The 21447-nt window shown below is 51.0% G+C and overlaps 3 protein-coding genes and 1 pseudogene across 4 annotated transcripts in view; 2 read left to right on the top strand and 2 right to left on the bottom strand.

Annotated features, from left to right (window-relative positions):
- Positions 1–21447, top strand: part of LOC128267724 (translocating chain-associated membrane protein 1) — a gene marked incomplete at its 3' end in the record, with an annotated part of 51771 nt that overhangs the window by 27433 nt on the left and 2891 nt on the right. The gene's annotated exons all lie outside the window — the stretch shown is intronic.
- Positions 7–12301, bottom strand: LOC128267723 (AT-rich interactive domain-containing protein 1A-like). The gene is made up of 3 exons (XM_053004613.1): positions 11944–12301; positions 3683–3718; positions 7–2738 (listed from the first exon to the last, which is right to left on the bottom strand). Exons 1-3 carry the CDS (start codon positions 12182–12184, stop codon positions 1051–1053), a joined length of 1965 nt encoding a protein of 654 aa, XP_052860573.1. The 5' UTR covers positions 12185–12301; the 3' UTR covers positions 7–1050.
- LOC128267722 (peptide transporter family 1-like) lies at positions 4693–9122 on the bottom strand (annotated as a pseudogene).
- LOC128267721 (serrate RNA effector molecule homolog) lies at positions 14631–20544 on the top strand. 2 transcript variants are annotated; one of them, XR_008269123.1, is made up of 10 exons: positions 14631–14728; positions 15071–15273; positions 15342–15478; positions 15551–15653; positions 15731–15913; positions 17005–17071; positions 17145–19222; positions 19295–19414; positions 19804–19997; positions 20111–20234. XR_008269123.1 is itself a non-coding variant. In XM_053004611.1 (9 exons), the coding sequence occupies exons 2-9, from the start codon at positions 15125–15127 to the stop codon at positions 20422–20424; spliced, it is 2916 nt and encodes a 971-aa protein (XP_052860571.1). In that variant the 5' UTR covers positions 14631–14728; positions 15071–15124; the 3' UTR covers positions 20425–20544. The 2 variants fall into 2 exon arrangements, 1 of the variants encoding a protein (XP_052860571.1); XM_053004611.1 differs by lacking the exons at positions 19804–19997; positions 20111–20234 and adding an exon at positions 20346–20544.

The raw sequence follows: 21447 nt of genomic DNA on the forward strand, positions 1-21447 counted from the left end.
TTGAGTGAGGGTTTACAGGGGTTGGCCGGTCTCCGTTTTCTAGTTGGAAAACCCAATCGGTAGTTCCGTCAACAGGTGCGGTAGTTAATGACGGTAGGAAAAATGGGATTTTCGTGTTTCGTAAATTCAAGAACGCGAACCTATTCAAGATTTCAATCTGCTGTACGATGGTCATGCGTAATGTGGTTTGTCTAATGTTTAAAACATTGTTTTAAAAAGATTTCGCTAGGTTTGATTTTCTGTCCAATTCAACTTCTGTTTTCACTTACTTTATTTTCTTGTTTGTTTCTATAAATTAGAACAGCCCATGTGTATCTTATTGTAACTGTTTTTTATCAGACGCAAACTGATGAAATGATATCTCTTTTATCTCGATACCATCTCATCGATAATTTTTGTGGCTGGCATTCATTGATTCTGGTCTGGAATTATTTTAACATCGCACACGATAGAATTTGACGTTGTTTAAATCTGCGTAGTGTTCAATTTACTTCTAAAAACAGCTATGTCTGCGTTTTCCATTCTTTGCAACTCTCTAGAACTTTATTAGTTCGTTGGTCAGCATTGGCAATGCTTAGATTGGTGATATGATGCATCTGGCACATTTGATAACGTATTTATCTTCTGAGACTCTGAAGGTTCCGCAGATTGGAGTACCTTGGCGCGGGGGATTAGCTTACTGGCTTCTTTTTGCTGAGGAATCAGGCAATATTGAGAGAGAGAGAATGCATTTGAACGTTGGCATAACTATGAGCGGCCGATGAGGAAGGTTCGTGGCCCAAACAAACAAAACTTGAGAGTAAGCTTTAATACTTTCGTTTATTTCATCGCCTTCAAGCTTATCCAGAAAGAAGAGAGCTGTGGTTTTGTGAATATCGAGCCGGACACACCACTCCAAATTTTTAGTCCTCACTGGCTCACTGGTGCGAACTTTATACACCATCCTAAGTGTCGTAAAAGTCTAGTTAGCTTAGCGTTAATAATACTAAGATGTGGTCCACGCCCAGAAGGGAAGGGAGCCCACCGCGAAGCGCCGCTTTGCGCATTCCCTCAACCCTTGGTATTGTCGAACGGACGCAGTACGCCCGGCGGTCCCCCGAAGCTGCCGCTGAACCGGTTGCCGGCGGAATCCGAAACGGAGAGCTGGTGCTGGGCAGGAGCCGCCACCGCACTGAAGCCGACACCTCCCGGCGCAGACGGCGGCAATATGGTGCCGTCCGGTTTGACGTGCGTGCCCAGCGGCTGGTTACCGAGCAGTCCCGGTGCTCCACCGAAGCTTCCGGTGAACTTGTTGCCACCGCTGAGCGACTGTGGACGAACGACTGGTTGCTGCTGCTGTGGCGAGAAGGATGACACCGTAGTCGGCCTAGCACCGGCCCCTCCGCCCTGGTTGTTCAATCCGAATCCGAATGATCCTGTGAACTTGTTCGGTGGTGGCTGCGTTACCGGACGAGCGGTGCTCGGAAGCAGCTGCTGTTGGGTTGGGAAGACATTCGATACCGGGCCAGAGGGGACCGGAGCTGGCGCTGGCCTTGGTGCAGTTGACGGCGTACCAACCCCAGCCACCGGCTGCTTCGTGTAAACCGTCCCAATGGTCTGCTGATTGCCCAGAAATCCCGCGGGGCCTCCGAAACCACCCGTGTACTTAGTGACCGTCGTTTGCTCGACGGGCCGGGCCGTCGGCTGGAACGTGACTTGTGGTGGCGGCAGCGCCGGAAGAGGCTGCACCGCCGGCGGGGCGACGACCGATTTCGGGGTCGACGTGTACGCCGTGCCGATGTTTTGCTGGCTGCCCAGAAATCCGGCCGGTCCTCCGAACCCTCCGGTATACTTTTGTACGGGAGGAGCCTTCGTAGGGGTTGACCCAGCAAGAGGTTGACCTGCCTGTGGCAGCGGCTGGAATGGTGCCTGCTGGTGCTGCGACACCGGGACCTGCGGAAATGATCCTGAGAAGTGTGTCTGCTTGTTGACGTCGGTTTTGAAGCCCACACCGTTGTTAGGGATCGGCGCCGCCGTCGCCGGGCCAGTGAAGGGATCGCGTGCGAAAATCGGTGACCGCTCGGTACCGACATTCCCCACCAACGGATAGACGGCAGGTAACTGTTCCGGGAACAGTGGTGGCAGCAGGCCGTTGACGGGCTTTTGGGCGAACAGAATCTGGCCGTCCTGGAGGACGGGGATTTTCGCATCCGGCACAAACTGTTGCTGCTGTTGCTGCGGTGCCGGCGGCTGGGTCTGCTGCCTGTGCGGGGTCCCCGTGCTGCCTGCCGCATTCGGCGGAAGCAGACTAAAGTTGAGTTGCGCGATCGGTTCGATGATGCCGGACGCATAGCTGGGCACCTTGAATGCCAGCTGCTGCTGCTGTCCGCCGCCGTTGCGCGAAGCCGGGAACCCGGACTCGCGGTTGACGTTCGTCTGGAAGCCGACCGCGTGGTCTGCGTTCGCGCTGGCCAGATCCGTGAACGGTGTCACCGGGTTGCCGTAGCTATCCCGAAGGCCCGCGCTCGCCTGGTGCGTCGTCGTCGTCGTGGTCGAGGGACGGACATCCACATTCGACAGCTCGTTGTTGATGCCGGCCGGGATTGTGTTGAGCGACGCGTCGCTCACGAACCCCAGGTTGCGGCCTTTCGCCGCGGTAAAGCCCTGCCCGCGGCTGAGAGGTTTAATCGACAGGTTGATGATGTTGCTGTCCCTCGCCGGCGACAGCCCGACGTCATCGACTGAGCGCGCCGAATGGGCTGCAAAGGCAGACGGATATCCGGTTCAGTGACACAGTGAACTATGGCGCACCACCCACGAACCATTAAATTCCACGTACTATATTGGATAGCGTAGAATGGTTTAGTTTTAGGAACAGAAAAGATTTTGCAAAATACGAGGATCAAAAGTGTACTTTAGTCAATCAAAAGTCATTCAAAAACATTATATAACATTATAACAACGTGTAAACGATAGTTAAGCTGCATTTTAGGGATCATTGACACTAATGCAAAATTAACCACTCTTATTTAGAACAAGCTAAACTGCACCTACGCGAAAACAAATTTAGTATCTGCAATGCATACCATTCCAATATTTCCAAACAACTTGATTTTGTCATGTGGTCTGTGTTCTACAGTCTGCAGGTATTAATTTGGTCCAGATTGTTTTGATTAATTTAGCTAATTATGTAAAATTGAGTGTGTTTTTTTTTCACATACTATAAGGTTCGTGAATGGTCACATGTTCTCAATGGTTGGCTCGTCTGGACCACGATGTTTATAGCTTAAAATCATCGTTCAGTTTACAAATGATTTTTTTTCTATTGTATTATATAGAGACTTAGCATTACATTCGTCTCTTTATACATACTGTCTTCACTGTGCATTTCTCAGCTTTGATTTTGCATTGTAAATATGAAAACATGTACAAAATCAAGTTATTATTACTCATAAATAACTAAAACTACTCCAGTTGTTGTATCACCGAGCCAAACGATGGAAATTGGTGTGAAAAACTGAAAACTTTCAACTTCCAACCCCAACTAAACTGGTTTTCGCGGTGCTCCAATTGAGCTATGACCTCAAATGGCCGTACCAGTCTACGAGATTGAATCATTTAATGTCATTTAATCGTCATATTGTTGCTCTTAGAACCTCAAACTAAACATTCTTTTCGCAATCCACTGTATGACCCCACTTACCAGGCACTTGTCGCTGTTCCTCACCGGGGGACACCACTGAAACGAAACAAGTAAACGACAATCGTAGAGAATACATCAAGAGCGTGGCTGAGGACATTTTTTCCAAATTCTATCAACGTCATTTGGCAACAGTAGCATCATCCAACGGGGCCCATAAATCGTCCAACGAGAGCGCGCAAAGCACCACCTTGACACAAGCAAGCTCCATAAAGAGCACCAGGCAATCAAGGTGTCAATGAATCAACCACCGTTCCTGTGCTTCCGAGTGTTCTTCTTTTCAGAATCGGACAAAACACTCAGCGATCTTGGGGAATTTCCGTGTTTGCGCTGTGGCGCCGAACCACCACTAGCCGGAGCGGGGAACTTTTAATAGAACGCGAAGTGATGAGTCAACGCGGTAGCGTGCCGCAGGAGGTAGATTAAGATCCGCATAGAGCCCCAACGGGGCGAGTCGGTCACAGCATCCGCCTCTATAGGGGAGAGTCACGCATCGATGAGGCAGCGCACCGTGCAAAGATCAAGGATCTTGATGCCAACGCCAAGACAAAGTGATGGTGGCAACAGTTTCAACGGTAAACGACACGATAGACGACACCTTCAACGGTGGCCACACGCGCGCCCTCTGGTCGTTTAAAGCTAGGACCCGCCAAAGTTGAGGTGGGCTGACGTAGTAGTGGCTGATACGGTCTTTTTCGGGGGCATAGACTCTTTCGGAGCCTTTACCTGACATACTGTTCCTCCAGAGTCACTTCTCACTTATACGAGACTTTCACTTATGCGAGGGTGACTCAGAGTCGGGCTTTGATGAAATGAGAATTAAATTTAAATTTTAGTTAAAAAAGGTAGAGTTAGCTTAGTCCGTGTAAAGAGACGGCTTAACCGGCTCAAAATCTCTTTGTAATACAATAGAAAAAAAGACGTACATCACCCGCACTGCTTGAATGCTATTTATTGGGCAAAAATTTTCATAGAAAATTTAATTCTATCTCGACTGGTGTCGCGCGTCGTCCGCCGCCGCTGCTGCTGCTGCTACTGCTACTGCTGTGGTGATTTACTAGTGCGTGCTCCCTTCGTCGCGCGTCGCTTACTCGTCGGACGCTTTCTTGAACCCCGGGTTGTCCAGCCCGTGCTCTTCCTTCTGCTCAATCGGTAGCGTCGCGTTAGGGTCGTCCTCTTCGTCGTACGTTTTCAGCGGGATCGCTTTGTAGCGCCAGGCCAGTATAGCGAACAGTCCCATGTCCACGAACATCAGGCCGGCGAACAGTACGAACTCCCACTTCTGGGCGTCGAAGATCTTCGCCTCGGCCACGATAACCACGATCAGGTTGCCGACGGCCACCGTTAGCTGCCAGCAGCCCTGCAGTACCGACTTCATGCTCTGCGGGGCCTGCGTGAACGAGAACTCTAGCCCGGTAATGGAGTACATCACCTCGCCGAGCGTCATCACTACGTACTGCGGTATCAGCCACAGCATGTTGATCGAGTTCGGTTCGGTCACCTCGATCGGTTGGATGGCCTGCAACAAATTATGCGCACTTATCGTCCCTTCACTTTCCAGATGTTGCCCGCTGCTGGGTACTTACCGCTCGACCATTATCGAGATCGCTGACGATGAAAGCGTACACGCCTCCGAGGCGCATCGAAAAGGTCAGTGTCAGCTCGCCGTCGACGAAGATGTCGTAATCGGACGGGTACGACTCGATCAAGTCGTAAACGTAGGACCCGTTCGTGTGGCGATCGAATGGCTTGGACGTGTCAATGTCACGAAACACGACCATCCGGTTGGTGGCCGTGCTGCCGAGCACACGGAACATGGGGTAGCCCTTGGAAGACTTCTCCGTGTCGTCCTCGTACCGCAGCATGTCGATGGCACCGCTTTGCTTGCGTAGGAAGTAGGAGATTTGTTTCTCTTCGTTCACCTCGAACGTACCATGCACCTGCCCCCCCGCAGTCCGGCCCCGTACTGGTGGAGGTCATGGTGTACGCGTAGCGGGCCGACCCGCTCACGCTAAGGTACTTCTCGTCGAACATGCTCATGCGCTCCAGCGTGAAGTCGGCGTGCTCGGGAATGTCACTCCGCACGAGGTAATCACAGTCGAGCCCGTTAAAGATGCGCAGCTGCCCTTCGCCCGCCTTCGGCAGTACCGCGTACGTCGACTCCAGCTGGATCTCGACGATCGTCGAAATGACGAACGCCACGCCGGCGAAGATGCCGCCCAGCGTCAGCTTCTGGAGCGGGCGCCGGATGCCGATCATGCTCAGCAACGGGTAGAAAGCGATCTCGTACAGCGGAATGAACACCAGAATCAGCAGCGGGTTGATGACCTGCATCTGGTCCGGTTTGATCGTCCAGAAGCCGAGATCGCCGTCCATTCGGGTCGCCTGGAACGTCCAGCGGGAGCCCTGCTGGTCGAACAGGGCCCAAAACACGGGCAGCGGGATGTAGAGCGTCAGCACGTTCAGCAGGATCCGCGTCTCATCCACCAGCTGGCGGCCCCAGCGCTTCTCCGAGTAGTCCAGCCAGTGCTCCCGCGGGTTCACCGACTTCTCCCTCGACCTCGTCCGGATGGCCGTCTGAGAAAGAAAGCGAGAGAAACAGAGAGCGAATTCATTCCAGATCCAATCTCAAACTCCAAAATCGGAGCGCGCCCCCTTCCCCGATACTGACCCAGATACACTTGGACACCTTGACGAACATGTTGCCGGCCGGGGCCGACATCTTGTACAGCGGTTTGCCGAGCACGAAGATGATGATCGACACCACCATCAGCACGCCGGGCACACCGAACGCGAGCGGGAAGCAGTCGTCGTCGTCGAAGCACTTCACGTCCTCGCGCAAAATCGGCGTCACCATGGTGGACACGAACGAGCCGGAGTTGACCGCAAAGTAGAACATCGAGAAGAACAGCGCCAGGTACTTGGCCTGCTCGGGCAGCTTGAACTGTTCGCCCCCGAACGCGGCCACGCACGGTTTGATGCCACCGGAACCGAACGCGATCAGCAGCAGCCCGGCGATGGTCGCGGCCCGCGCATTCAGGTCCCAGGTCGGGATCGCCCCGAGCGCTATACAGGCGCTCCCGATCGTATACACGATCGACAGGTAGAAGATGGTGCGGAACTTGCCCAGCCAACTGTCGGCGATGATCGCCCCGACCACGCACATAAAGTACACCAGCGTGGTGAACGTGTGGTACAGAACCGTGGCCGTGTCATCGTCGAAGTCGAGCTTCCGGGTCAGGTAAAGGACCAGGACCGCTGCAACAGATGAGCGCAACAATGAGCGTGTCCTGAGCCAAACCACAGTAGATTGTCGCGCGTTACTTACTTCGCATGCCATAGTAGTTGAAGCGCTCGCAGAACTCATTGCTGACAATGAACGGTATCGCTCGGGGATACTTGAGTTTCTGCAAAACAAACAACGCATAGGGCACGTTACGGGATTTGTCGAACAGTACCCCATCCCCATTACGGCGCCCAGTGTGTTGTTACCTTTGTTTCGCCTTCCACATCCTTGACCTCTACCTCTACCTCAGGAGGAGTACTCTCTTCTGTAGGGAGCAAAAGGGGGGACCAAAAACACAGAAACACATAGTAGGGACATCGTCATTAGCAAGACCATTATTGGACCAATCTTTCGCTAAGAAACACACACAAACATTAGCTCTCTGATTAGCTCGGCGAGGCATCAATTACCGGACCAGAGTCCAGCGCCACTTGTTGGTCCCCCCGAGATAGCGACAGTGATCGATCGCGCTACCATCACCAATCGGGGGTGTATCGATTGCATCGATTGTCCATTAGTTTTACAATACGATCACAATTACCACGCATACACGGGTGTGTGTGATCAATCACAAACAGTATCCCATCTGCCCAAGTGCTGGCCGGACGCGTACTGACCGCCCGCTTAACTCTTATCGCACTCTAATAGGCAAGAATTAATGCCAGTAAATGGGCTCGTCGACCACTTTCCTTATCTTCCTTACTGGCCATGAGCATATAGCGGGTGGTTTGACTGTAGCTTGTCACGGTGAATCTCTTTCATCACCCAGACGCGCACACTTTGGCAACACCGGACCGGACGCACGGACAGGCAGCTGGGGACAGACAATAGGGTCATGAAGTTCAGGGTGGGCACTAACATTCCTCACGCTTATCAGCACTTATCTGCACTTAATAAGTGCCTAATCCACTTTTACTTTTCAAAATACCTGGGAGCCGCCTAGCTAGCCCATCAATGTCACCGACGGTAAGAGGAGCCCGACCGTGACTGCTGCCTACTAGATAAAAGGAGCAGCATGTGATTCCTGAGATCACATCCGGTGCCTACCTTGTTGTACCGACGATCCCGAGGATCCCGCGAAAGTTCCATAGCTAACGACCCAACTGTCCATGGCGGTCACCTATGCACCGAGCTCGATCGAACCAAACTGAGACGCTCATCTTCTGCTCATCATGTTCTGTCGGCTCATTTTCTGTCCCCAACCGACCCAGCAGCCTTATCAACGTAAGCATTAATGTAATTATAGGCCCCTTCGCGTTCCGTTCGCGACCGTCCATGGCCCGCCCGAGTAGTGATTTTGCCCGCAATGGAAAACATTGCCCACCAGTAACTGGTCTATTTGAGTGCTCGTAATTATATAGGATCCGATCATCGGATAAAAATAGACGCACTACTGAAAGCCCTAGGGACACAAAACCCCTACGAAGTTCTTGGATCAACGACCTGTACTAAAAAAGAATCCTCTCGGTTCAAATCGATCCTGTCCCTGTCTAATGGCTGGTCACGAACACGAAAAGAAACTTCCCAAGACGAATGTTGCGGACGGCCGATTGATCACTCCTCGCACCGAACGTTTTGTAGCCACCGATCGTCTCGACACTGCTAGCCTTAGCTTTATGTATCTTCACCGTGCCGCGCATTTCGAACTTGACTTTGACGCGGTCCGAACACACGTTCACTGGCCGCCGTCGATCATCACCTGCTGCAACCAACTATCGCTCGTCGGTCGGCCGTGTGCGTTCTGTGTCTTCCTCGTATCGTACTTTATCTTTATATCGTACAACCGAAAGGCATGTAGAAAATTAGAACGATAAAATGTCACTGCCAAAGACTGACCAATCGATATGACACGCCGAAATCGGCGTGTGAACTCAACGAGATGAAGATAGTGTTCGAGTACGCCGAGTGCCCAAATCAATGTCGGGTGGTGGCTGGTCAGTCCATCATCCGCAACGGCCCGGCATGCTTAGCCGTCACGTAACTGTCAGGCTGTCAGGACGACTTTCTGGTCACAGTGCAGTTCAATCGTTGCCTCGCCGATCGCACCAAACACACGAACGGTGGTGGTGAACAACACAAACCTTTGCTCGGATCAGCCATTGCGGATCAGCGCTGTCTTCTGTTGTGTCTGTGTGTGTCTACGATCGTTTTCACTGTTTAAACGGTTATGACCATTCTGGTTGTACTACACAGCACACACTTTGACCTCGATTGGCACTATTGACTAGAGGGTTCTGCGAGGCTCTACCCGGTACGACCCGTAGCGGTTGACTGAGACAGCCCAACGGGGCCGCGGTCCAGTTAAATGGTAGAGTAATCCTTAAGGCCCCCGGTTAAGGGCCCTCGCCACAGGTCTTCGACAGGTCTGATAACGCGTTTTATGAGCTGATAAAATGAATTATTAACTTTCCCAGACATATCTCATCTTGCGGCCCGGTGTGTGTCCGCAACTGCCCCGGGGGTGTCACCAGCCCGCGAGAGTATGTATGAAGTAGTGGTGCTTTTGAAGTACACCATCCCCAAGTAGGGGCTTCCAGTGTGCGACCCATCAAGTCGTTCGGCCCTGGAACGCGCGCATCCAGCCCCGAGAGACCGTTGACAGTATCTTACACCCGAATGCGTGCTTTGACGGATGATGATTTCTTATTAGCGCGTACCCTACCACCTTCTTTGAGATAATGTGCCGTAATGTGACCACGGAACAATGACGCGTGGGGAAAGGTGGACGCAATGAGGCCGAGCGGGGCGGGTTGGACCGATAATTGCTATCAGATCAGATCGTACGCTCGTGACTTCGTATTGTTTTCACGCCTTTTGGGGACTCGAGGTGGCAGCTTTCAACCAGTGTGTTTCAACAGCAAGGCAGCCCCCAAAAGGTTAGAAAGGGTTCTACGCCACATAATGGAAAAGGTATCCACCAGCTATGGAGACGTTAATGGCGTTTCACGGTCGCTTTGGTCCAGTCCGCTTAAGCCCGGGCGGGTCGTATATTTGTGAATTACCCACTTGTCGCGTAAACAGCAGCAGCATGTGCTCTACTTTCCCACAGGAAACGTCGTTATTGCCGGGGAGCAGGAATCCAGGACGGCGACTCGGTTACTCTACTTACCTGACACACTCTGGTTTTGGTGGGTGGGAACAACCGGCTTATCTGGCACCGTGTTTATCTTATCACATGGCACTTGATTTTCGATTATTGCCGATATTCCTGTGATTGTTGTCTCGCGCGCTGTCTTCTGTTGTTTTCACCGATTCGTGTTCACACACATTTTCACTAAACCACACACGTTCGCGCTCCCCACACCAGCATTCCACAATCCACTTGAGAGCTCCCACACAAAATAGGATCCTACGAACCTCCGCCACTGTCCCTAATCTAATCGCTCAACGACGGAATTCATTCATCCAGCCTTTTCGCGTGTCTTCTCGGTGCGTAATGCCCGCGCACGGTAAGAAAAGGCCACGTACTTCTGGAACAGGATATTGATTTTTGAACCCCACACCGAGCCGAGTTTCATGTGGACTGTCCGCCGTTAGTCACGCCGTATCGGCCCGCTGCAGGATTAACGATAGTCAGCCTACCATAAGGAAGGGCCAATAAATCCTGTTACTCGTGCGTCAGTCACGAGTTCGAACAGTGGTGGTTGATCGTAGCAACCGATTAAACTGTTTGCGACCGTAACCAGGCACATCTTTAACACAGGCAGAGTGGGGTCCGAAAAGAGAGAGGAGGGTTGTCAGCCTGGGTCGTGATACTGTCGCCGGCACCGGTCCGGCGACATCTCCACATATCGCACGGATTCAAAGGTCAACCTACCAGTCTCAACCACATTCGGCCACACGGCCGCTTACACAATGCGGCCCGTTAATGCGCCCGCAAGTGGCCCTCGACACACTCCTACGTCTCCACGCCAACAGGGATAGCGGATCATCATCATTGGGGCCGAAGTGTGTCAAGCTTGCCAATTCGGTCGATAATGGCGCGCCGATCGCAGATGACAATGGTCCGGCGATGGAACGACGATTCTGATAAGCGCCGTGATATAACCGCCCTCCACTGGCGCGGAGAGCTTCACGCAGCATGCAAATGCTGAGCTCACGGTGTCGGGCGCGCGATTGCCACATCGCTCGGTCACGGCGGCAGCAGCGCGTTCCAACGCGTGAATCACTGGACATTCCAGGTTGCCATTTTCGTGGCAGGGCTTCGATGGCTGGGGATGGCTGGGGACCGCCACACGCCGTTCGGGTGGCGCCGAAATAACCGGTTCACGCGCGCAACTCGCTGTCCTTGCCCCGAAGGACCCGACACCCGGCCCGGGGAGAGACAGTACCATCGAATCATTGCGTGTGTGTGTGTGTACCCCCAAAACACGCGGCCCAAGTGTGGCAACCCGCGGCAGAGTGCACTCGCAGCGCTAAAGATGCGTGTCCTCACCGGCGGAACCAGTTCACCGGGTGAGCTGAATGAGCGGTAGGTAACGAACACGGCGCACGGCGCGTTGGAGATGACGCTGCGCTCTACAATTACGGTGTGGGCCACACACACGGGTCACATGTCGCAGTCGCGGTAACCAATGCGCAAAATCGCGGGACGCCCTTGACGCGGGTTCCGAATCCGTGGAAATTGCGACCGGCGTCATTCGGTGAGTTTAAGAAAAAAATCTCTTAATCTTTAAAAACAAAAATTTAATTTAATCTTTTATGAGAAAATTATTTGATTAGGATTGTCTGAGCACGTCTGTTCCAGCCGTGCGTGGCAGCGCCGCCTGAAGAACGAACATCGTCAAGGTCGTTAAAAAAACACACAAAAACACCCTGCCAACCAGATCGAACGGACGAACAATGCCGGCGCTAACGAACCGCGGCCACCGGATATAAAACGAAGACCGAACCGAAACGTAAACAACGGACAAAAAAAGTAACAACAGCAAAAAACTGCCGAAAAACAAGAGATATTCCGAAACGGCTGAAACATTACATTTGACTCCGGTGTACTGCTGGCCGACGGTCACATGGAGAAGAAGCTGCCCGAGGATCAGCGCCCGTACTGCGACGCTCCGCCAAGAACGCCTGGAACTGGAACACATTTTTCGCGTCGATTCCGGGTCCCGCGGGATGGGTCGATCGATGACGAATGAGCCACAGCCACGCTCGGTAGAACTCGGCGTAGTTTTTCGAGGCGTCACTTTCAATAGGACACTGGCACTACCACACTGCATCCACCGCGAACTGCCGATAAAGTGTACTGATCGAGAGCGCAACCTATTCCTATCCCGGAGCCAGAGGATCCGTCGTCCGTCCGTCCGTCTGTCTGTGCGCGACTTTGAGATCTTCAGTAAACGGGTCGCAAATCCCAACTAACAGGCACGGGCGAGCGGGTTATACAATATAAACAAGATTCGTAGTTCGCGAGTCCGCCCGCGGGCCGATCTTGGACAGTGTCTCTCTCGGGGGGCACTGGCGCGATCCGTCCGGCGCGATCGAACTCTCTCTCGCTCTTTTTCTATCGCAAGACAGGCTTCTTGGTCGGTAGCCGTGTCACGCCTTGGAGGGGATTTGTGATGGTTTTTGTTTTTATATTTACTATTTTGTGCACCAAGCAAACTGCGTTCTGCTGCTTTATTGCTCACTTTTATTCCGCTTTGCCCGTTCGCACAGGTTCCGTTGCGGGCTAGCGACTCTGGATCGATGATCGCCACTTGCCGTGGGCGTTGTTTTGCACAAAAACGCTACGCGCTAGTTTTAATTCCACGAGCTGTGTGGTTTAGTACCAACATCGAAGAATTAGTTAATTAGCATATTTTTCATAATGTGAATTAATTGATGCGTACCATTGTTGGTGCTATGGCTCAGCTCACCTCTCAAGCTCACCAGCAGCTTACATCGTCTCGAAACATTCGTACATTTGACAGAAGTTCTTTTGCATTTCAAATTCGACCACAAAACTCAAGGGATCACGAAAGGAGGGACTCTTTTGAGGGGAACGAATTTGGACTTTATCTTCTGGAACTGGAACTGGCAACTGGAATGCAAAAGTTAAAGTTTTCAATAGTATGGCTATGTCCGTTTTAACAGACACAAAAAGCCTAGTGAACGTAAATAAAATCAAAATACATTCGATTACAGACAACCACGAACATTAATCATTTGCCGTGAGTGCAAAAAAGCATGCTGCCGCTCGATTCACACGATTTGCCGCGCCATCCCGCGCGGATCATAACTTTACGTTAATTACGCGGTCGTCGTCACCAGCCACAAGTCAATTTATCGTTCGTTGTTCAATTCAATCAGGAACTCCACCGGTGCTCGGAACGATCACATGCATTGGGTGCATCTTTCGGGGCGGCAAAGCATCGCCGTTTAAAATATCGCTTCGTGCCGGGAAGATCCTAGTAATTTTATGCACATGCCAGGGCTATTGGTTAGCTGGTTTATGACTTCTCTCCAGTACCATTCATCACTGGTTACTGCATATCATACTTGTTTACTGCAGGCTGTTAAACGGATTGAGTGTTTTCCTGCGATCGATGAAAACAATTCCATCTATCATCTATTCTTCGTGGATAAGCATGGTTTTGCTTCCGTTACACGAAGGCCTTGACCTTGGATGACGGTCAACACGTGTGCAGGTTCTTACGAACCATGGAAAGCATGGTACACTCTTGGACACAGTTACCTCCATTCGATCGAGAGATTGATTCCCATTATTTTCCATCCGGTTTGCGGCACGACGCGGACGAACACTGGTTTTTTATATCGGATGAAGCAGGAACGTTTCGCATCGGTTTCAATGGCGTCACTTCGAACGCTGACAGAGCATCTACTTTGATGCAAAACTCTAGGTGGGGAACCCAATCCGGCTGTGTCCGTTCTAATAAATTTAAAGAAGGAACGTTGCCCTTTTGAAGACTCTGTCTGAGCAGAAGGTGCTGTAGCGATAACCTGTTTTTTTCGCAATAATCAACCGTGCGTAACGGTTCGGTGTCAAATGCGGAACATATTTATTGGGATAAATAGCAACGCAAGTTGCTTGCCTGGACGCGGCGAGTGATTTTCTCACCATTTGCAAGAGGTTCTAATTAACCCACGGGCGTTAAAAAAGCTCCCACGCATTAGGAGGTGACGCTTTCGAGCTGGTGAAGAGAATGACCAAACGGGATGACTCATTTCGCGAACATCCGGTGTATTATGTTTTCAGGTATCTTCGTTGATTAAGCACCGCGGGTAGGGTTGAAGAATATAGGCACAAGTTTTCTCAACTTGTGGAACGATCACCAGCTGGTGAATCACGACACTGTTACAAGTTCAGCTTTCAAAAAGGTATATGAGCACTTCTTTACCAAAAAAATTTAAAATATTTCCGCAATTCTGGTAGTTCATTTTATGTGATGCTATGACGAGTTTCAGAACTTCTTACGTGTGGGCGCCATTTGGAAGCGAAGGCACTAAACCACAAATTTCGTTTCCAAATTTCAATTAACTTCAAGTGTTAACGAACTACAACTTTGTAATACTAATTTAAATAATTGAAATCGCTGTTTCAAACAAAAATTCAAACGTCTTACGCTCACCGACGCAAACACTTGTAGGGTTCCGCGTGACGTTTGCCAGTGACAGCTAGACGTGTCCATTTTTGCCGCCCCACTTGCAAGGCTTTCTTTCGACAGACAGTGACGCCGGGTGCTGGTGTCGAATATTTTTGCTTCTCAGCGGGCAGAAAAGAAAGTGTTTTCGTTGAATTGCACGTCCCTGCATCATACGCGGTATGTAAACAACGGAATGCTAAGTTTGCCCTCCTGTTTCAGCCACTAACCGATCCGTTTCCTTCCACATTGCGAAGAGTCCTCGTTTGTACGATTCCCAATTTGGCACACTTTCGGACAAAATGATAGACTAAGGGTATACGCAGCAAACCATTATTCCTTTGTGCAACAACAAGGTGGTTGATTCGGGTGGAAAACATCTTTGCCTCTCGCCCATTGCGTGTTGCGTGTTTTGTGGTTGACTCGGAGAAAACCAGTGTGAATAGTTGACGCTATTTTGAGGTTATGTATGTGTGTGTGTGTGTGCAGTTGTTCCTGAATTTTCCATCGTTTCTCCGGCAGCCACTTAACTGATATACTCCACCAATCAACCTCGCCACTAGCGCACAGTATAGCATGGGAGACTCGGACGATGAATACGACCGTAAACGTCGTGACAAATTCCGTGGAGAGCGGAGCGCTGGCGGTGGCGGAGGTGGTGATAGCTATGGACGGGGAGTGGACCGACCGGATCGCTCCAGAGGGCGAGACGATTGGCCGGATCGGTAAGTATTTGATCGAATAAACTATTGTGTCAGATCCAGCACAGAATGACGCTTTCGTTTCATTGCAGAGTCCGACCGCGGCAAGATTATCGCGATTACAGACCACCGCCAAGGGATCGCGGTTACTCGCCAGCTCGAGAAGCGCCGCCCATGAAACGTATGCGCGGAGAACCTTGGGGTGATGATGGTCGGCACCGGTTTGTTGGTCAGTGAGCAAGCCACTCGAGCGTGCCTAAAACGATCATCGACAGTAACGTTTGTTTGAATCATCCCCTAGGTCATGATGGTTACGGAATGTACGGGTACAGCCATGAACACTTCGGAATGCATCATGGAGCCGGTCCTTACGGTGGCGGTCACCAATCAGGAGTGCATCAAAGGTTAGCTATCGAACGAATCATAACCATCAAGAAATGGCCGATGAATTTTGTTTCCTGTTATTTCCTTTCTTTTACAGAGAGCCGGCGCAATCGGGAGACACTCAAACGCAGCCCTGCATGATGACTTTGAAGCAATTTCTTGCCACACAGGATGACTCTATTTCAGATTCCGAGGCGATCACCAAATATAATGAGTACAAGCTCGAATTTCGACGGCAGCAGATGAACGAGTTCTTTGTGGCCCATAAGGATGAAGAATGGTACGAACTCTTATCTACTTTTTGGGGGAGAGCTACCGTTCCAGCTGTGGAAGTGGTACCCTTAAGCACCGCAGAACCATTCCGTGTCGATTCCGCCAACGTTTGTTCCACCTTGGCCCTTGATTCTTCGTCTGCACTGTGTCCACCATATACTCGAGTATTTATAATATGTTCTCTCCCTAACAGTGATGTAAAATATTCACCCGTGGTGCGTACTTTCACCGGCCGATGGGTGCTTCTTTGATCGGAAAGAAGGATTCACGATCCCTTCTCTCGGCCGGTCATTCGGTCCTCTGACTTAGAAGCGGCCATCTGGTTCGGTTTCGTGGTGCACCTTCATTTCAGCCTCAAACACAATCGTTTTCCCGTCGATGCCATCGATATATGTGTGCAGAGGCGACCGGGTACTGTTAGGGCACAAAGCTTAGGTCGCGAAACATTTTTAACCCGTCAAAGTAAAAGATTTCGTAAGGGATTAGAAATGGATAGGGAAACCCGCGGGCACTGGCGAGCAATGCCGGTGAACTCGATAAGGCAACCAATGCAAAACCCGTTCATGGAACAGAAGGTTCACCCGCGGAATGTACAGACGCAGTGTGCAGCTGCTGCTCTGCTACGCTCCAATACTTCTACTGCGCCGTGGGCACAGCACACAAACGATTAAAGCAAGAAAAATGCAAACGCAAGAGGTATTTACCATTATTTAATGATTATGAAACTCGCAAACAAAAACTACACCAACAGCAAATGTTTTCTATGACCTCCAGAAGTAAGGAATGAGGCCCGCGTACCGAGGAATACGCCGTTTCCAAGATGGCGAAACACTTTCATACTTCTTTCATTGTATCCCACGATTGATCTTGATTCACAGTGTGTAAGATTTAACTTAAAGATGGCGCCTAGCCCGGTAAGGTACTGGTTTGCAGTGTAAATGTAACTTTGAATTGAAAACTGAACACTCTCAAAAGCGCAATACTGTAGGGAATATTAATTATTCTGAACGGTATCCTCTCATTTTTTAGGTTTTACCACTGCGCGGTCGGCGATACTAATCCCAATTTTGTCCATGTTTTATTCTTCGCCAACTGCAGGTTTAAAACGAAATACCATCCCGAAGAATCGGAAAAGAGGAAAGCGGAGCAACTGTCGTTTTTGAAGGTAGGTTTCCAGTCGCGCAACTTGTTCGATCATACGGGATTGAGCATTTCTATTGTTCTATATTTGCTTGCAGCGGCGCTGCGAAATTTTTCTCGAGTTGCTGAACACGAAAGACATCGGACGGGTGTCGGTGGATGCCTGCAATAGTGACGCACTGCATCGGCTACTGGATACGGTGGTCATCAAACTCGAAGGGGGAACCGACGAAGATTTGAAGATACTGGACGAAAAGCAGCCCGAAACGGCCCGACTTCTCCCGGTTATTCCGTTGATCGATATGTCGAAATTGGACGCAAAAAATGCCGATGCGTCCACCGCAGCACAGTCTGGCAGCGAAGCACCCGGCGCAAAGAGAGAAGAACAACCGAACGATCCTGCGGCCGGAGAAGCGGGCGGCGAAGCTGAAGGTGGCCCTGACGAGAATGGCAAAGAAACTGAAGCATCGTCTGCTGCCAACGACGAGCCCGCGAAAGGGGATGATGACGAAAATCGCCATGAAAGCGGAACCGACACTAAGCCACTTGACAAAGATGACGATGACGACGACGAACAGCGGCGAATGAAACGGGAGTCTGAGGTCAGCCGAAAGAATCGAAGCCGCTCCGATTCGGCGTCCAGCTCTTCCTCCTCATCTTCGTCGTCTTCCAGCGATTCGGACGAGGAGAAGGACGAACGGCAGAAGCCGGAAGACGATGAGCTTCCGATTGCGGAGGAAACAACCCCGAAAAGCCCGGTAGAGGATACCAAGATGGACACAACCGAGCCAGGCAACGACGGTGGGGCGGAAGACGGCGAGGAAGCTGATAAAGTTTCGGCAAAAGCTGGCAATACCGAGGATGATCCGACAGTTGATGACAATCAATCGGGTGCGAAAGATGGCGAAGATGGCGGGGCAAAGGATGACGAAAAACGGCAGCCAGAGGGGGGAACCTCTGATGAGACGGACGGCGATGGTCAGCCAAAGACCGAAACCATCGATTTGGTTAAGGATTCTCTCGCCGACACTGGCCCTCGTGCGCTACATCGAACAAGTTCGATATTTTTGCGCAACCTGGCGCCCTCCATCACAAAGGCCGAAGTTGAGGCGATGTGCCGACGTTACAATGGATTTCTGCGGGTGGCCATCGCCGATCCGCTGCTCGAGAGGCGCTGGTTCCGGAGAGGCTGGGTTACATTCAAGCGCGAAGTGAACATCAAAGAGATTTGTTGGCACTTGAACAACATTCGGTTGCGCGATTGCGAGCTTGGCGCCATCGTGAACAAGGACCTAAGCCGGCGTGTGCGGCCGGTGAACGGTATCACCTGCCACAAGACCATCGTGCGCAGCGACATCAAGCTCGGGGCCAAGATTGCGCACAACATGGACGACAAATGGGGCCTGTGGAAGGATGATCCTGCCGTTGGTCCGAACGGAGGCGGGAAAAATGGTTCCGGCGGCGCCCATGAGCCATCATTCGGATTGCAGTCGAAAAATCCGGTTCTGCAAAACATTACCGACTATCTGATCGAAGAGGCGTCGGCCGAAGAGGAAGAACTGCTCGGTCTTTCCGATGACAACAAGAAGAGCTCGGAGGGTGAAGTTATCGAGCGTGATCCGCAGCTGCTCGAGGTGTTGGATAAGCTCGTACTGTACTTGCGCATTGTCCACTCGGTAGACTTCTACAACCACTGCGAGTACCCGTACGAGGACGAGATGCCCAACCGGTGCGGCATCATTCATGCCCGTGGTCCGCCACCGCAGGGCAAGGTGACGAGTAACGAAATCCAGGAGTACGTCCGTACGTTCGAGGGCAAGATGGCTTCGTTCCTGACGAAGCTGGCCGATTTGGATGACACGGAGATGAAGAAGCTCGGCGCAAAGGATGCCGAGGCGGAGGTGGAAAAGTTCATCACGGCCAACACGCAGGAGCTGGCGAAGGACAAGTGGCTCTGTCCGCTGTCCGGTAAAAAGTTCAAGGGGCCCGACTTTGTGCGGAAGCACATCTTCAACAAGCACGCCGAAAAGGTCGAAGAGGTTCGCAAGGAGGTGGAATATTTCAATAACTACCTGAAAGATTCCAAGCGACCCCAGCTGCCGGAACATCCTGGCAATACGAAGAAAGCGGGATCGGAAAGTGCTGCTCCTGGCGGTGGGGCTGCTCCGGGTGGCGGGTAAGTAAATTGCTGGCAACGCTTAGAGAGCATGCTTAACTAACACTTCCCCATCCGTTTTTGCAATTGCAGATACCGAAGCGCTCCCTTCGGAATGTCGCACAGCTACGCTCCGATGTATGCACCGTATGCGGCGGCGCCATTAATGGCTCCCAACGCACGTGGTAGACCACCGTACGGTCGCGCCGGAAGGTAAGCAATTGGAAGAATTAGAAACGTTGTATTTGAGTAGCTGTTGTTGGGAACCTTAGGTGTTTACTATGAAATATTAATTGCCTCGTAGAACTTGTCCTTAATAATAGTATATCTTCATTGTAATGCGCGGGCTTTCTTAGCTACTATGAGGCTTCTACTATGGAGGCTTTGAAATTTTTACAAAAGCTCTGTTGAACCCATTTGCTACAAACGACGCGAAGCGTCCGTTTCGATACTCCCTTTCCGCCAAAGCCGAACCGATTGAACCGAAAATTGATCTTATGTTTTTGATTTTGTTCTCTCTTTTCCGTGGCCTCTTTTGTGGTTATGCGCGCCTTTGCTGGTTGGTTGCCGCCCCATCTGTCTGTCCTCTTGATCGTGCCTAGAGAGCCGATGGCAGAAACTCGACGACCGATCATTGCCTACAGCGACTTGGATGTACCCAATTTCAGTGACAGTTTCTTTTGAGGAATGAGCATTGTTCCCGAAGGCCAAGGTGAACCCCTGATTTTGCGTCACGAATTCGATTGAAAGTAGCTAGGTATCTTTCAGCTTTCGATCTTTCTCTACATCCGTGCTTGTGAGTAACGCGGACAGCATGTAACAGCGTGTTAGCGAGTCCTCGTACGACGAAATGAAATAAAGATAAACAGCAAAACCTAACACATCCGTGTGTTTTCCGTCCGTTTTTAGTCTGGATTGTGTACTGAGCTTATCCGTGGTGTTCACAAACATGGCGTTTCGATTCGCAGAGAACTTGAAGTGTCTCACAGTTATCGAAAAGATATCAGACCGATAGACCAAACAACCAACATACTTCGCTAACGATGTGCTAGGGTTCTGCGCATTCTCGTAGCTAGTGCTTCCAGGTGTCCAGAATTTCAGATTCTAACCACCGAAACTTTGTTTTGTATTTCTGTACTTCCAGAATGGGTGGACCGGATTACCGACCAGTCATCCACTACCGCGATCTCGATGCCCCTCGTGAACCAGACGAGTTTCTGTAATCGTCACCGTAAGGCTATCCTGTTTGTGTGCGTGTATTTTTGTTTAGTTCCGTTCTCTCCTAGCATTACTTCCGCGCTATGTGTACCCGCAAAAATGTACCCTTGATTGAACCAAGAATGATCACATAAATTTAGAAAGAACATTTTATTCACGTCTTTCGGACAATGCTTAATGGCGACGGTTTTTGCGTTTTATTGGATGTGTTCAATTAACTCCTGCTAGCAGTGGATCGCCGCACATTCGCTCCAGAGCACTTTCTATCTCTTCCAGCAGCTTCTTTCCCTGTTTTGTGCCCATTTCATTGTGCAGAATTTCTTTTGCCCGCATCAAACATCCGTGTGCTTCGTTGTAGTTTTGTTTCAAGTCCACCCCGGTGTCGGCACGGAGGACGCGCCGATTCTGCTCGATCAGAGCGGCTTGCTGCTCCAGCAGTATCACCCCGGCGTAGAGTGTTAGGCGGAACGAGTCGGGATCGAGCACGTCAATGACGCGCATCATATCGCGACACATGGTCAGTTTCGTCTTCAGTAACGCATCGGGAAGCTCTCCCAGTTGGTGTCCCTTAAAGTGTCCGTACATTTGGATAAGCGAATGTTTCAAGGCCAGCAGATGGAAGTGATTCGGGTGCAGGAAATTCAGCAACTTGTGAATAAGATCCTCAAACTCCTTCACGGACGATTTGCGCCCCATAACGTCATCGACTTCTTCGCCAATCTTGGACATTAGGAAGTTCACCTGGTCGTAGGTAATTTGCACCGGACAGTGGTCACATTTCCAGTCGCTCGTGTCGGTCAACGGATCTATCGGAAGCTGGAACCCTCCACACGGTTCACCGTCCAACCCCATGCACCGTAGTGCGCTTAGAAATGTGCCCAGCTCCGTTGGATCCGTGCAACGTACACACCGGCAGGCGAAGTACTTGTTCAACTGCAGATGCGCTCGACGTAGCTGTGTTCCCCACAGCGAATGGGTGTAGGTAGTGGTCAGATGTTCACCTGTTAATAACCATTGGCATTATCGGT

Source organism: Anopheles cruzii, chromosome 2, assembly GCF_943734635.1.
Source record: "Anopheles cruzii chromosome 2, idAnoCruzAS_RS32_06, whole genome shotgun sequence".
NCBI lineage: Eukaryota > Metazoa > Arthropoda > Insecta > Diptera > Culicidae > Anopheles > Anopheles cruzii.

What these genes read in the sequence shown, in the direction of transcription:
- LOC128267721 (XM_053004611.1), top strand. Translation starts at nt 15,125, where the DNA reads ATGGGAGACTCGGACGATGAATACGACCGTAAACGTCGTGACAAATTC. An exon ending in GCCCATAAGGATGAAGAATG is followed by an intron (nt 15,914 to 17,004) that starts GTACGAACTCTT and finishes CGCCAACTGCAG; the next exon opens with GTTTAAAACGAAATACCATC. An exon ending in GGGGCTGCTCCGGGTGGCGG is followed by an intron (nt 19,223 to 19,294) that starts GTAAGTAAATTG and finishes TTGCAATTGCAG; the next exon opens with ATACCGAAGCGCTCCCTTCG.
- LOC128267723 (XM_053004613.1), bottom strand. Translation starts at nt 12,184, where the DNA reads ATGCAGTGTGGTAGTGCCAGTGTCCTATTGAAAGTGACGCCTCGAAAA. An exon ending in GCAGTACACCGGAGTCAAAT is followed by an intron (nt 3,719 to 11,943) that starts GTAATGTTTCAG and finishes GTTTCGTTTCAG; the next exon opens with TGGTGTCCCCCGGTGAGGAA. An exon ending in GGAACAGCGACAAGTGCCTG is followed by an intron (nt 2,739 to 3,682) that starts GTAAGTGGGGTC and finishes CTGCCTTTGCAG; the next exon opens with CCCATTCGGCGCGCTCAGTC.